Source organism: Salmo salar, chromosome 11, assembly GCF_965601325.2.
Source record: "Salmo salar chromosome 11, fSalSal1, whole genome shotgun sequence".
Classification (NCBI taxonomy): domain Eukaryota; kingdom Metazoa; phylum Chordata; class Actinopteri; order Salmoniformes; family Salmonidae; genus Salmo; species Salmo salar.
In genome coordinates this window covers 22,881,684-22,897,500 of record NC_138301.1, presented here as the reverse complement: position 1 = coordinate 22,897,500, position 15,817 = coordinate 22,881,684, and the positions used below count along the sequence as shown (strand labels likewise).

Genomic DNA, 15,817 nt, shown 5'->3' with positions numbered 1-15,817 from the left:
TAACCTATTAAACAGAGGACACCGATGTTTATCAAGAATAATGTTACATAAACTTATTCCAACTATTTATCTGGGACCTAGATGAAATTGTATAAGGGTCCAAGGAAACATACCAAAGGGGTCTCAAGACACATTTACAAACCTTGAACAAGAGGATACAGCAGAGAGGATCCCCAACTAACCAATCAGAGCTTTGAGTATGACCCTCCTTGCCAACCAGAGCAAAGACAGGAGTCCCACTCACCAATCAGGTCCCTGACACTCACCGATTAGGTCCCTGGCCATTTCCTGGTCCTCCTGTATGCGGCAGACATCAGAGAGTTGCAGCAGGGAGTCAATGTGGTAGGGGTTCATCTGTAACAGGGCCTGGGGGAGAGGGTAGGGTGGGGGTGGACAGGGTGGGGGAGACAGGGAGGGGTGGGGGAGACAGTGGGAGAGGAAGACAGGGAGAGGGTGGGGTGGACAGGGGGAGTTTGGGGTAGACAGGGAGAGGGAGGGGGAGACAGGGAGAGGGGGGGAGGTTGTGGAGACGGGGAGGTTGGGGAGACAGGGGGACAGGGGGAGAGTGAGGGACATGGGGGAGGGATGGGGGAGACAGGAAGAGGGTAGGGGAGACGGGGAGGGAGATGGGGGAGGATGGGTTGGACAGGGGCAGGGTGGGGAGGGTGGGGGTGACAGGAGAAGGGTGGGGGGGACAGGTGGGGAAGACAGGGAGATAGGTGGGGGAGTTATGGGGGAGACAGGGAGGAGGATCACCGTTTGTCTAAACATTAGAAACCATGTATGTCCTCAACCTGAAATTTCAACTGAATTTACCTCTAGTTTCTCATGCCGTGACCTAGAATCTTAGTCAGGATTTATCTAGAATCTAAATTAATGCGTATCAGTTGTCCTAGATATTTGAGACATGCATCACGGCTTTGCTGATCAATCTCCCTGAGACCGTGGGTGTAGCCTTACCACAATGTTGTTGGGATCCATGGACTCCACTGAGTCCAGGAACTTGAACTGAATCTGCTGGTAGTCCCGGCTGTGCTCGAAGGTGAAGTACTGTAGACCATCCCTGGACTCCAGTAGGGTCATTGAGATACCTGAGGGAGGAAATATAACGGACAGTATTATTCTATGTGAGTTACATGCAATGACGTATATAAACCCTGGATTGCTGATGCTATGTATTGCCCATTCAGATGCTAAGTTTCTACAACTGGGTACTGGACTTCCTGAAAGGCAGCCCCCAGGTGGTGAAGGTAGGAAACAACACCTCCACTTCGCTAATCCTCAACACTGGGGCCCCACAAGGGTGCGTGCTCAGCCCCCTCCTGTACTCTCTGTTCACTCATGACTGCGTGGCCAAACACACCTCCAACTCAATCATCAAGTTTGCGGACGATACAACAGTAGTAGGCTTGATTACCAACAATGACGAGACAGCCTACAGGGAGGATGTGAGGGCTCTGGGAGTATGGTGCCAGGAAAATAACCTCTCACTCAACGTCAACAAAACAAAAGCAGCTGATCATGGACTTCAGGAAACAGCAGAGGGAGCACCCCCCCTTATCCACAGACAGGACCGCAGTGGTGAAGGTGGAAAGCTTCAAGTTCCTTGGTGTACACATCACTGACAAACTGAAATGGTCCACCCACACAGACAGTGTGGTGAAGAAGGCGCAGCAGCACCTCTTCAACCTCAGGAGGGTGAAGAAATGTGGCTTGGCACCTAAAACTTTTACAGATGCACAATTGAGAGCATCCCGTCAGGCTGTATCACCGCTTGCTACGGCAACTACACCGGCCGCAACCTCAGGGCTCTCCAGAGGGTGGTGCGGTCTGCCCAACGCATCACCAGGGGCAAAAGACCTGCCCTCCAGGACACCTACAGCACACAATGTCACAGGAAGGCTAAAAAGATAGTCAAGGACAACAACCACCTGAGCCACGGCCAGTTCACCCCACTATCATCCAGAAGGTGAGATCAGTACAGGTGCATCAAAGCTGGGACTGAGAGACTGAAAAACAGCTTCTATCTCAAGGCCATCAGACTGTTAAATAGCCATCACTAGCACATTAGAAGCTGCTGCCTATATACATAGACTTGAAATCACTGGCCACTTTAATAATGTTTACATATTTTGCATTACTCATCTCATAATACAAGCATTTCTTGACACCTGCAATAACATCTGCTAAACATGTGTATGTGACCAATAAAATGTGATTTGAAGCCACCAGTCGGCAATATTGGCCTTCCCTAGTAGGAGCAGTCCTCCACATGAATGAATGGAATTCGACAGTATTTCAATTAAAAGGACAAAATGACATGTATTTAAATATTTTGTTGTTGTAGTGGAGACAGTAACATTAGTACCACCAAAAAAAATGCTTTAAGGAAAATGTTACATATTTTTTCATTTTTATGTTTAGCTCACATAATACAACCTAAAGGTATGCATTAAAGTGTCTGTATTAGAATAAATCAAAAACGAATATAGACAATAATAAATGCATTTCTAGAGCTTCCAAAATCCAACATTTTTACAATTGAGGAGGAGTACCAAGATGGCTGCGCGGTGGCTTCAATACAGCGCCCCATCAGTCATCCAGGATCTATACACATTATTGGTTAAATGTGTATACAGTTGCAGTATGTTGAAATTGCATTAATTTGATATAGATGTGCATGTGGAATAAAGATAATGATAAGTCAATTCGATATAGATATACAGTGCATTCGGAAAGTATTCAGACCCCTTGACTTTTTCCATATTTTGTTACATTACAGCCTTATTCAAAAACGGATTAAATTGTTTTTCTCATCAATCTACACACAATACCCCATAATGACAAAGCAAAAACAGGTTTTTAGAAATATCACATTTACATAAGTATTCAGACCCTTTACTCAGTACTTTGTTGAAGCACCTTACAGCGATTACAGCTGAGTCTTCTAGGGTATGATGCTACAAGCTTGGCACACCTGTATTTGGGGAGTTTCTCCCATTCTTCTCTGTAGATCCTCTCAAGCTCTGTCAAGTTGGATGGGGAGCGTCGCTGCACAGCTAATTTCAGGTCTCTCCAGAGAGGTTCGATTGGGTTCAAGTCCAGGCTCTGGCTGGGCCATTCAAGGACATTCAGAGACTTGCCCCGAAGCCACTCCTGTGTTGTCTTGTCTGTGTGCTTATGGTCGTTGTCCTGTTGGAAGGTGAACCTTCACCCCAGTCTGAGGTCCTGAGCGCTCTGGAGCAGGTCTCATCAAGGATCTCTCTGTACTTTGCTCCGTTCATCTTTCCTGTGACTAGCCTTCCAGTCCCTGCCACTGAAAAACATCCCCACATCATGATGCTGCCACCAGAATGCTTCACCATAGTAATGGTGCCAGGTTTCCTCCAGACATGACGCTTGGCATTCAGGCCAATCTTGGTTTCATCAGACAAGAGAATCTTGTTTCTCATGGACTGAGAGTGTTTAGGTGCCTTTTGGCAAACTCCAAGTGGGCTGTCATGTACTTCCATTTGGCCACTCTACCATAAAGGTCTGATTGTAGAAATGTTTTGGTATCCTTCCCCACATCTGTGCCTCGACACAATCCTGTCTCGGAGCTCTACAGACAATTCCTTCAACCTCATGGCTTGGTTTTTGCTCTGACATGCACTGTCTGCTGTGGGACCTTATATAGACAGGTGTGTGCCTTTCCAAATCATGTCCAATCAATTGAATTAACCACAGGTGGACTCCAATCATATTGTAGAAACATCTCAAGGATGATCAATGGAAACAGGATACACCTGAGCTCAATTTCGAGGCTCATAGCAAAGGGTCTGAATACTTATGTGAATAAGGTATTTCTGTTTTTTATTTTCAATTAATTTCTAAAAATCTGTTTTCGCTTTGTCATTATGGGGTATTGAGTGTAGATTGATGAGAAAAAGTTAAGGGGTCTGAATACTTTCCGAATGCACTGTAGATATTTAAGTGGAATAAAAATTGCAATCTGTCCCACTGATTCTATGCCCATGTACAGTATAGCACCCTAGAATTTGAATGAACACTTTGGGCTAAGGAGAAGTGGATTCAGAGGGAAGCATTTCATGGTGACACAGCAGTCATGGTGTACCACATACAAGCTAAGGCATTGAGACTACTCAAAATGTGAGAGGTAAAATATAAATAAATTACCCATCTATATTTTGTGAGGGAAAATATATTTCCCAGAACAAATCTCCAGTCAGGTGATTGCATAAGCCTTGAGTTTGGGGGAGCTTTAACACCCTGAGGAGAAGCTAACACTGACATAACAGACGGATTCTTCTCCACCCTCAGCTCTGGGTTAAACAGCCCAGTATCCCACAACACCCAGGGCACTATGGACCCAAACATCAATGGAGTCTTTCCCAAACATCAATAGAGTCTTTGAGCCAGAGGGCAAGGCAGCATTTGATTAACGATATGTGGCGATTGGACTGTTTTTTAACAAGACGTCATAGGGCAGCGTTTAAGAACACAGCCTTTAGTGTGATCCTACACAGAAAAGCTGTCTCTGTCAACAAGGCTTCAGGCTGCTCACTGCTGTTAACATGGACTTTTTTCTGCTGCTACTCTTGATTGGTTACATGCTACCCAAACTGAACCAGGATTCTTAGAGTCCGATGAGAATTCCAAATGTGATAATGGAGATACACTGTTGCCTTGTTGCGCAACACAGAGGCGCCAGCCCAGGGAGACGGGAGTTAAATAAAGCATAATTGATTAAATCCTAATAAATAGAAACTGGCCATTCAAAATGTATTTCAGAGAACTGGAGCTACAGTATAGTGAAGTCTGGCGCTATAGCGTGGCTGGCCCTTAAATGTACACTACACAGAGAGCTCATTTCAAAAACATGCCTGTCAATCTCTCCTGGCTCAAAGTAGAGGAGAGACTGGCTGCATCACTACTTGTCTCTGTGAGAGGTATTGACGTGTTGAAAGCACCAAACTGTCTGTTCAACAGCTAACACAGCTCAGATACCCATACATACACTACAAGACATGCCACCAGGGGTCTCTTCACAGTCCCTAAGGCAGGGGTCTCCAACCCTGTTCCTGGAGAGCTACCCTCCTGTAGGTTTTCAATCCAACTCCAGTTGTAAATAAGCTGGTTCAGTTTACCAACCAGCTAATTATTAGAATCAGGTGTGCTAGATTAGGGTTGGAGTGAAAACCTGCAAGACGTTAGCTCTCCAGGAACAGGGTTGTAGAGTCCTGCCTTAAGTTCAGAACAAGGTTGGGAAACGCACAGTACTTCATAAAGCCAAGACTACATGGAACTCTCTCACATCAGGTAACCCAAACTAGCAGTAAAATCAGATTTCAAAAACATAACACCCCACAGCACAACGTGGACTGCGAAGAGACACACACACACACACACTGTAATATTGTATCGTTGTACATTTTAATGGTAGAGCAGTGTGAATGTGTACAGTACACAATGTTTGTTGTGATGTATTGATTTATTTATGATGCAGACTATTGTTTTGATGTGTTGTTTTGTAGGGTTGGGCAGTGTCCCGATTTTCATACCGTCTCTGTAACATATCGGGATATACGGTATTACCCAAAATGCACATAAGGGGCGCTATTTCAAATAATAATGAATATAAATAAATATGTTTTTTATTTTTTATTTACACACGCAACCATTTAGTCAACATGGATCTTGATCCAGGAAGGGATTGAATGTCTCTGCTGTAACCAAGAAGCATGATCTTGACATCTAGCAAAAAAGTTAGCAAATCAAATGCATTATTGGATCCCTGAGCTGGATATAATTTACTGACACATCTTAGATTTCTTATAGTTATCTTGTTATGGATAGGGGGCAGTATTTTCACGGCCGGATAAAAAACGTACCCGATTTAATCTGATTATTACTCCTGCCCAGAAACTAGAATATGCATATAATTATTAGCTTTGGATAGAAAACACTCCAAAGTTTCTAAAACTGTTTGAATGGTGTCTGTGAGTATAAGAGAACTCATTTGGCAGGCCAAAACCTGAGAAGATTCCAAACAGGAAGCGCCCTCTCTGACTATTTCTTGGCCTTCTTGATCATCTCTATCCAAAACAGGGGATCTCTGCTGTAACGTGACATTTTCTAACGCTCCCATAGGCTCTCAGAAGGAGCCAGATCATTGAATGATGACTTTGCAGGCCATGGCTGAAAAACAGTAGCGCATTTGGATAGTGGTCGATCTGAGAACAATGAGACTGGGGGCGCGTGCACGAGACGACTCCATGTTTTTATTTTTTCGTCTTTGAACGAAAACAGGGTTTCCCGGTCGGAATATTATCGCTTTTTTACGAGAAAAACCGCATAAAAATTTATTTTAAACAGCGTTTGACATGCTTCGAAGTACGGTAATGGAATATTTTGAATTTTTTTGTCACGAAACGCGCCGGGCGCGTCACCCTTCGGATAGTGTCTTGAACGCACTAACAAAACGCCGCTATTTGGATATAACAATGGATTATTTGGAACCAAACCAACATTTGTTATTGAAGTAGAAGTCCTGGGAGTGCATTCTGACGAAGAACAGCAAAGGTAATCCAATTTTTCTTATAGTAAATCTGAGTTTGGTTAGTACCAAACTTGGTGGGTGTCAAAATAGCTAGCCATGATGGCCGGGCTATCTACTCAGAATATTGCAAAATGTGCTTTCACCGAGAAGCTATTTTAAAATCGGACACCGCGATTGCATAAAGGAGTTCTGTATCTATAATTCTTAAAATAATTGTTATGTTTTTTGTGAACGTTTATTGTGAGTAATTTAGTAAATTCACTGGAAGTGTTCGGTGGGAATGCTAGTTCTGAACGTCACATGCTAATGTAAAAAGCTGGTTTTTGATATAAATATGAACTTGATTGAACAAAACATGCATGTATTGTATAACATAATGTCCTAGGAGTGTCATCTGATGAAGATCATCAAAGGTTAGTGCTGCATTTAGCTGTGGTTTTGTTTTTTGTGACATTATATGCTAGCTTGAAAAATGGGTGTCTGATTATTTCTGGCTGGGTACTCTGCTGACATAATCTAATGTTTTGCTTTCGCTGAAATCGGACAGTGTGGTTAGATAAAGGAGAGTCTTGTCTTTAAAATGGTGTAAAATAGTCATATGTTTGAAAAATTGAGGTTTTTGTATTTTTGAGGAATTTGTAATTCGCGCCACGCCTATCATTGGATATTACATTTACATTACATTTAAGTCATTTAGCAGACGCTCTTATCCAGAGCGACTTACAAAATGGTGCATTCACCTTATGATATCCAGTGGAACAACCACTTTACAATAGTGCATCTAAATCTTTTAAGGGGGGGGGGGTTAGAAGGATTACTTTATCCTATCCTAGGTATTCCTTAAAGAGGTGGGGTTTCAGGTGTCTCCGGAAGGTGGTGATTGACTCCGCTGTCCTGGCGTCGTAAGGGAGCTTGTTCCACCATTGGGGTGCCAGAGCAGCGAACAGTTTTGACTGGGCTGAGCGGGAACTGTGCTTCCTCAGAGGTAGGGGGGCCAGCAGGCCAGTGGTGGATGAACGCAGTGCCCTTGTTTGGGTGTAGGGCCTGATCAGAGCCTGAAGGTATGGAGGTGCCGTTCCCTTCACAGCTCCGTAGGCAATCACCATGGTCTTGTAGCGGATGCGAGCTTCAACTGGAAGCCAGTGGAGAGAGCGGAGGAGCGGGGTGACGTGAGAGAACTTGGGAAGGTTGAACACCAGACGGGCTGCGGCGTTCTGGATGAGTTGTAGGGGTTTAATGGCACAGGCAGGGAGCCCAGCCAACAGCGAGTTGCAGTAATCCAGACGGGAGATGACAAGTGTCTGGATTAGGACCTGCGCCGCTTCCTGTGTGAGGCAGGGTCGTACTCTGCGAATGTTGTAGAGCATGAACCTACAGGATCGGGTCACCGCCTTGATGTTAGTGGAGAACGACAGGGTGTTGTCCAGGATCACGCCAAGGTTCTTAGCACTCTGGGAGGAGGACACAAGGGAGTTGTCAACCGTGATGGCGAGATCATGGAAGGGGCAGTCCTTCCCCGGGAGGAAGAGCAGCTCCGTCTTGCCGAGGTTCAGCTTGAGCTGGTGATCCGTCATCCACACTGATATGTCTGACAGACATATTGGAGCAGGTGTTCCGCTAGCGGAACGTCTAGATGTAAGAGGTTATACTTAAATGATATTTATAAGCAGTGGAGTAGTACGCACCCTTACGAGGCGGAGGTGCCCTTAACCCAAAAAAAGTATTACTTTGTTTTGGTATTATTCATTTCTGAATGGTATTGAAAATCATACCGTCGGTATATTGAAATATAATGTTCATACTGTATACCGGGCTTACTTTTCAGTTTCTGTTTGGACCCCAGAAAAAAACGGGGATCCTGCCATGCCTCTCGATTGTTCGCATGAACTTAATTTATGCCATCATCGTTACAGTACATTAGTGTATGAGGTAGGGCTGACCCCATTTAGTCCACTGGTCCACTGTTTGGTCAACCGAGACTTCTTTAGTTGAGCAGAAGCACATAAACATAAACATATGTATATATATATATATAAATTGTATTTGGTTATATTATGTAAGAACAATGGTGCAACAAAAATAAAAATAATATTATTTTATCACAAATGTGGTTTCTCCTGCGTTGGACAGTGGTCGCCTTTTCCTAGACCACGTTGCTAATAACAAAGCCGGCATATTGGTGTTGATAACAATGCGACAGAGGCAGCAGCAGAGTTAGGAGACAAGAAAACAGCCCTTGCCTTAATTGACTAAGTGAGGAGAGAGGAAACCCCCACTTAATTAGGTCTAAAATCAATAGCCTAACTGTTAAACGTGCCTGGCTTTATAAATCACCATATATCTACAGAAATAAGGCAGTTCCTGCTTTTGTTGCCTGTTTGAGTTACGGTGTTTGTCTATCATAATCACGTCAATAAATTGGTTATAACAAACTCTGAACACCGTAAGACAAACACCGTAACACAAACACTCAAACAGGCAACAAAAGCAGGAACTGTCTTATTTCTGTAGATATATATGGATGATGATATGCTACAGGTCAGGCCCTATTGGTCACGTGCATGCGAAGCATACATGTGTCACGTAGAGATAGAAAGCATTGAGGGAATAGGGAATGTTTTTCCTAAACAAATTAGGGATTTCTGTAACATAACTTTTCAGTCAGAAATGGCTTCAGCAACACACTGTTGATGTGTGTCTTAAATATTTCATGAAACAAGCTCAGTGCATATAGTTGATTTCATTAAAACACATAGGATGTGTCTATAGTATATATAAATATATACATATATATATTTTATTTGTTTTACCTTTATTTAACTAGGCAAGTCAGTTAAGAACAAATTCTTATTTACAATGATGGCCTATACCAGCCAAACCCGGACGACGCTGGGCCAATTGTGCGCCCGCCCTATGGGATTCCCAATCAAGGCCGGTTGTGATACAGCCTGGATTCGAACCGGGGTGTCTGTAGTGACGCCTCTAGCACTGAGATGCAGTGGCTTAGACTGCTGTGCACTCGGGACCCCAAAATATATGGAAAAATGCAGGGTTTTCAAATTTCGACCAATCGATTTGTCGAAAGAACAGACGACTCTTGGTCGACTGATGTTTTGTGACTTTGTCATGGGAGACACTTAGTTACATTTGCATCCACAAAAATATTTCTGTGAAATGTTGCATAAATAGTATGTATTCACAAGGCTTTCAGCATTCTGAGCGGCTGCCGAGTGTGCGAGTTTGAGTGTAGGTCTGACCTGGGCGACTGAAGCGTGGCCAGGTGTCTTTAGGGATGGTCATCCAGGTGCTGCGATGGAACTGTCTCTGTCTCTGACGAGGTCTGAGGAAAGAATGAAGAGATGGCCTTACACTGTAACCTTTAATAGTAGCACCCCCACTGATAAGGAGTTCTGTATAGATCTTACCTTTGATCTCCAAGAACTGCTCGAGCTCCAAAGTATCTCTTCAACTCCGTCTCAGGATTCAGGTTCCTGACAAACAAAAGAGGGTAAGTCCCAATCAAATCTATCACTGATAAATGACTGCCATAAATGATGTGTATTCTGATTGGATGACGTTACCCCACGGAGAGTCCTGATGTTGTGCTGTGCTCCTACTCACCTGTGTTCCACATAGAGTACAGGCCTGTTGTCTGAGCCTCCACAGCCCTCACTCTGCAGGGTCAGTCCATTAGACTGCTCTATGGTCTCCAGCAGCGCGTCGATGTCATCCCCAGCTACCTCCTGACAACCACACATAAGACAGAGCAGCCTATGTGAATGAGTGAGACGGCATCAGGGCAGCACCCCCATAGCCTCAATATACAATAAAATGCTGCTAAAGCAAGTGGTTAATATGGCATTGTGCACAACAGCGCCCTCACATTGGGGGACATATGTGTAAGTGATTTGTCAAGATGGACTGTATACCTGTTTATCTCCTGTAGTGTTCTTTTTCTTATTCTTTTTCTTCTTTTTCTTGCTCGCTTTATCTCCGGACTGACAACATAAAAACTTTTAAACAACTCTTCAAAACATTTTGACTAGATCAATCATGCATAATAACAACAAGACTGAAGAGGAAGGGGCTCCCAATACCCCATGATACTGTGGAGGCTACAGTGTATCAGGGGAGTCCGTCTCTCTCCTCACCTTCGCAGCACCTGTCTCAGGCTGGGCATCTCTCTTCTCTGTTTCCCCGCTGTCACTCTTCTCCTTGCTTTCATCACCATTCTGTTCTTCTGGCTTCACTGTGTCTTCATCCGTCGTGGCTTTCTCTGCATCACATATCTGCAGCGACATGGTTCCAGCAAGAAGAAGGGAAAGGCTCAGGTTAAGGTTGTATATCAGAGACTAAATCTCTACATTGCACATAGTTTTAATTAATCTTTGGTCAGTCTCTGCATTTTTTTCTTGTTCTTGCGGGAGCATTGGGATTCCAACCCATCCTAGTGACATTCATATGGTCAAGGCAAGAGGGTGTACTGTATGACTCCTGTCTGGCCAGGCAAAATCGGTTAGTCAGTATAATGCTGGTTTGATTTGTTGACAGTCTGCATATGTCAATATGTCCTGCTGCTTTTTTAATTGACTAGCATAACAAGCTAGCTAGCTATGTCACACAGTTATGTAGTCTAGGGGTTGGAGCTACGTGGCAGTTAGCGAGACATTTCTTAAACATTTTGCAATGTGTGTTAGAAAAAGATAAACACTCCACCAGTTCGTAAATGTTGCTTAAGTTTTTCTTATTCTTCTTAGCTTTTCTGATGCTGCTCTTAGCAGGCTGGAGAACAGCTTCTTCCAGTTCCTCTTCCTCAACATCCGCAGCCTGCTCCTCTGGCCCTGGCTCTTCACCTGGGACAAGATCCCCGAGGTCCAGGGCCTCCTGCCCCCGCTGTTTCCCCTTCAACCTCCTCAGAGCACGACTCGACATCTTCCCGGGACAGAGTTGTCACGAAGATGGGCTATGGTTTAAATTGGGATTTTACCCAGCTCCAGCCATAAACAACATGAGAGCAAAATCCGCATGCCAAAGAGTTTATTCTACGGGTACTCCATGTAGACAATCTTGGTGCATGCCAACTATTTTCGTTTTGATAATCACAGTTCGCTGCCGTTAACCTTTGTACCACTAGGTGGCAGTAGTGCGTAAGGACAAACGCTCTGAAAATGCCTGAAATTAGTTAACACAAAAGGGAACTAACGACTTTCAACATTTCAACTATTATCTGCATGCACTGTCAAGCGGCAATCACTGTCAAGGCTGTTGCTGTAAAGTCAGTTAATGGTTTCAAAGCCTATGACCAATGCATCTTTTTGTTGTTAACAAGGGTTGCCCTGGGTCTATCAATACCTTTTATGTGTTATGGTGTCAAGAAATGGCCATTATAACTAATAAATTAGACTGAGTATAACACAGATAAACAAATAAGGAAGTTGCACCTGTTCCTGCTGCTGTTATGATGTAATGGTTGCCAAACCCAGAGCACTCAAGGAAACACACATTGCATTCCTCATTCTTGAGGTAAAGGTCAACTGTGACCATAGGAATGAAGCAGGTGCTTCATGTGGAGGAAAGAAATGTACATGTATGTCACAACAACTGGAAATGTCTTTAGGGTATATAAACATAATCTGTATAATCTGTTATAACTAATGTATGACATCTCTGTGGCTGTGTATGATCTGAATAGCGCAGGAATTTCCAATGTGTCGTAATAAAGTGTGTGAGCGCCTTTGTGTGTTGCGCTGTGAGAAGGAACGGTTAAATGCATAGGGTTCATAGGAACTATTACAAAAGAGGAAATGTAAAACTTGAGACATGACACGTAATTGTCATTCCAAACCCACAGTTCATCAATGATGAAACAGACATAAACATTCATTGTAGTTATATGGTAAACATGCACATTTTAAATAACTAGAATAACTATGTTTATTTTCAGATTGTATCAAAAGCATAACAAGCATAAAACATAGACATACATTATTTTGTAGAGAGGTGAATACACAACTGTCCATAATACAGCTAGTTGGCCACTGACATAGTAAACCGGCCAAAAAGAGAAAGAGATAACGCAAAACAGTGCTTGCTTATAAACAATTAACATTCCAGTGTAAAAGAATTCAGTATATTTTGAGGATACAAAATTTATAAATAGCTCTTCATTCTCTTTTAAAATCATTTCATTATGTCTGTGCCAGTAAATGTGGTGGATTCTCATCTACATCTATTCATCCAATTACTCACAAAATAACTTACTGTCACAACAAGAATACAAACTTTTCCATTTACATTCCAAAGCCTTTTGGGGACCAAAATTATTGTAACTGAAAGAGTTGTAGCAGGTGGTGCAGAGATATAGGACACAAACCTTTTGCCGTAACTAAGGCACAGCAACATCTCAGTTCAATACAATCCCTTATACATCATCAAACATCAGCAGCAGTGTGTCCTCTCCACAACCCTCTACTCTCCGAGGCCTGATTCCTAACTTGATACCAATCCATAAAAAATTCCCATTGACGCCAATGCCCAATTTACACAAAACCTAAGTTACGCAAGCTTATGTATCTCAATTTAGGATTCGGCCCTCAGCCAATGGCAGTCGGAACTGAGCATGGCCTGGGTGGGGCTCCACTGTAGATCTGTTTTGGTTGGGGCTCAGTGGAACCATAAGCTAACCTGAGTGAGCTTAGCCCAGCAGGCCTGAAGGAAGGACAGTAAGGGGATCTATTCATCGTTGGCAGTGACAGCGATGGGGTTGACATAGGCAGCCGCCTCCAGGTCCTCTGCCCGTTTCCTGCGCATCTCTGCGGGTGGGCGTGGTGGAGGGTTCTGGGGAGGGAGCTTGATGCTCTCTCCCACCGGCTTACGTGCACTCTCCTTCCTGGGCAGGATGGGCTCCCACTGCTCCCCTCGGATGGCCGCCTGGAAGACATACAGACACAATAGACAAAAGATCATTCAGGCTCCCTCAATAACATAGATAAATGGGTTGCTTTGGTGCTGCTCTCTAGAAACATGCACGCAGTGCATTCCCAACAACAATAGGTGATAACAGCCAAGTCACTCCCCTGACAGCCTGGGTTTCTTAACTAGCTAATAATGACTCAATAAAAATAACAGAGGGCAAACAAACGCTTCCTTGTAAATCAAGGGCAGTAGGTTCATACAGGAAACTTGAGTGTTGCATCAACTGATAGCATCAGCTGATATTGCACCAATTAGATTTATCACACTACCTTTATATGGCGGTCAGACAACAACACTACTTTGTTGTTGTCTGACCACATAACTTGAGTCAAATACTTTCAAATACTTGAAATACTAACCGCAAGGTAGATGAGGCTAGCTATGCCGAGGCAGACACAGCCAAGAACAGTTGCAAGGATGAAACCACCAGGAACGCAGATCCTATAAACACACACACACACATACACAAACACACACACAGACACAGACACAGAAAAAGAGTGTTACAAAGGCAAGGCACTGATAACATGCAATGTGATATTTAAACAATGAAGATGGTGTCAAGAATGACTGTGCACAATGACACAACCTGTATCTGCTACAGCTGGAAGGAGACAGTGAAGGGAAAGAATGTTGTCTCAGCCCAGAGATCTGACTAGACTGACACAGAATGTACTCACGCTGCATGTAGAAACGCTCTGACATAGTAGTTCCTGGTCAGTGGGCCGAATGACTTCACACAGACAGTGAAGCAGTACTGACCCCTGGAAGAATCACAATATTAAGAGTTATTTATCGTGAACTTTCAAACTTTCAGTGATGAAGACTTGCTTATGACTTGCTTTCAACTGGTGGAATCATATCTGTTGCATCACTGTTAGAGTGACTTTACAGAAACGTCAGCTTGGTATGGTGTATGTGGGTACTCACGTTCTTTCTACGCTGGTGCCCTTGTTTCTCTTGCCCCTTGGGTACTCTAGTAGACAGACAAACACCCCTGCAGCTCTGGGCACATCAGTCAAGGTTACTCAACAACAACGGGTACACCTGGACCTCACTATACAATGCAAATATACATTTGGGTCTCATCTGGACATAAATGCACAAATAAGATAAATTATGGCGTAGATGCCTGTAATGCATCTACAAACATTTCCTTGTGACGTGTCAAGGGTAAATCAGCATTTAATCACGACAATAGATACAATTTTGTGCATGGAATTAACCCGTAAGAGACAGCTCTGCCCCAGTGAAAGGATACATAGCATAAGCAGCAAACTCCCAGTCCCTGAACTGGCCGGCCACCCCCACTATGCCACCAGTAAGGAGAACTGAAATGAGGAAGTAGGAAGAAGAAAATATTTCGTTTATCAAAACAGTTCCTGCAAGTCACAGATGAAGACACTTTTTTTGTATCCTGTAACTTTCAAATCGAAATGTGCCAAGAACCAAATCATTTGTACACTTCTTTTCCCCAAGTTGATTTGATGTAGTGTTTTATACAAATATGTTTTCTTTTTACAAATATTCTCACTACCAATATAATTTAATTACTTGTAATAATTTTGTCTGGAACAATTTATACATTTTGTTTTTGGTCGGTTTTAATGAATAGTGTTTGTTAGGCATACCATTCTGGAAAAACACATATATTCTTATACAGTAATAACTCATAACTAATGGGATTACACATTCCTTTAACAGTTGATACCATTATACAAATACCAAACTCAGATGTCTAAACTTGGCAAAAGTTCTCTACTCACTGAGCCCCGCCGCCAGAGCCTGTTCATTGGCCCACATAGCCCATTCTATTTTCCCCATTCTGTCTCCGTTCGGACCCGACAGAAGCCCTCTCTGTGCTCGGCAGTTATCCAACTGATTGCGGTTGTCACGTTCGATTATTATGGAAAGTGAAAATGTATAAATTTTGGAGGAACAAAGGTGGGTGGTAGCAGCCGCCTGGTCCGGCCCTCGGTCTCGTAACGTCTGAGCGGAGCGATAGAAAAAAAGGTTGGGGATATGACCTGGGAGGAGTAAACCTTAACCAGAGAGGAAGAGGCGAAGCGAGAGCACCAACTCCGGCAAAAATCTGTATTATACAAGCAGATGACGTTGTTTCGTTTCTTTCGCTCACCAAGTTGTTTTATGAAGGCAAATAAGCGTTTTGAATTTGGTCCACAAAAAATGTAATGGCTTATTTGCTAAGTGAGGTTTATTTGATCGAATAGAAATTTCGTAATGCTTAAGTTATGAGTGTACTAATATAAATAGGACACGTGA

The 15,817-nt window shown here is 43.3% G+C and overlaps 2 protein-coding genes across 3 annotated transcripts in view; both read right to left on the bottom strand.

Annotated features, from left to right (window-relative positions):
- LOC106562269 (ribosome quality control complex subunit TCF25) overlaps positions 1 to 11,634 on the bottom strand; it is a 33,527-nt gene extending 21,893 nt beyond the window's left edge. Inside the window, exons 1-8 of one of the 2 annotated variants that reach the window (XM_045689181.2) lie at positions 11,276 to 11,634; positions 10,711 to 10,848; positions 10,489 to 10,557; positions 10,181 to 10,302; positions 9,985 to 10,050; positions 9,817 to 9,899; positions 961 to 1,091; positions 267 to 366 (exon numbers count right to left, since the gene is read on the bottom strand). In XM_045689181.2, coding sequence (XP_045545137.1) covers positions 267 to 366; positions 961 to 1,091; positions 9,817 to 9,899; positions 9,985 to 10,050; positions 10,181 to 10,302; positions 10,489 to 10,557; positions 10,711 to 10,848; positions 11,276 to 11,491 — 925 coding nt within the window. In that variant the 5' untranslated portion in view covers positions 11,492 to 11,634. The remainder of the gene's footprint in view (positions 1 to 266; positions 367 to 960; positions 1,092 to 9,816; positions 9,900 to 9,984; positions 10,051 to 10,180; positions 10,303 to 10,488; positions 10,558 to 10,710; positions 10,849 to 11,275) is intronic. The other variant, XM_014127035.3, reaches the window with a different exon arrangement.
- An 834-nt stretch (positions 11,635 to 12,468) lies between these two features.
- On the bottom strand, positions 12,469 to 15,547 carry LOC106562274 (cytochrome b-245 light chain). The gene is made up of 6 exons (XM_014127044.3): positions 15,301 to 15,547; positions 14,796 to 14,865; positions 14,465 to 14,539; positions 14,215 to 14,298; positions 13,894 to 13,975; positions 12,469 to 13,489 (listed from the first exon to the last, which is right to left on the bottom strand). Exons 1-6 carry the CDS (start codon positions 15,356 to 15,358, stop codon positions 13,292 to 13,294), a joined length of 567 nt encoding a protein of 188 aa, XP_013982519.1. The 5' UTR covers positions 15,359 to 15,547; the 3' UTR covers positions 12,469 to 13,291.
- Positions 15,548 to 15,817: the final 270 nt, after the last annotated feature.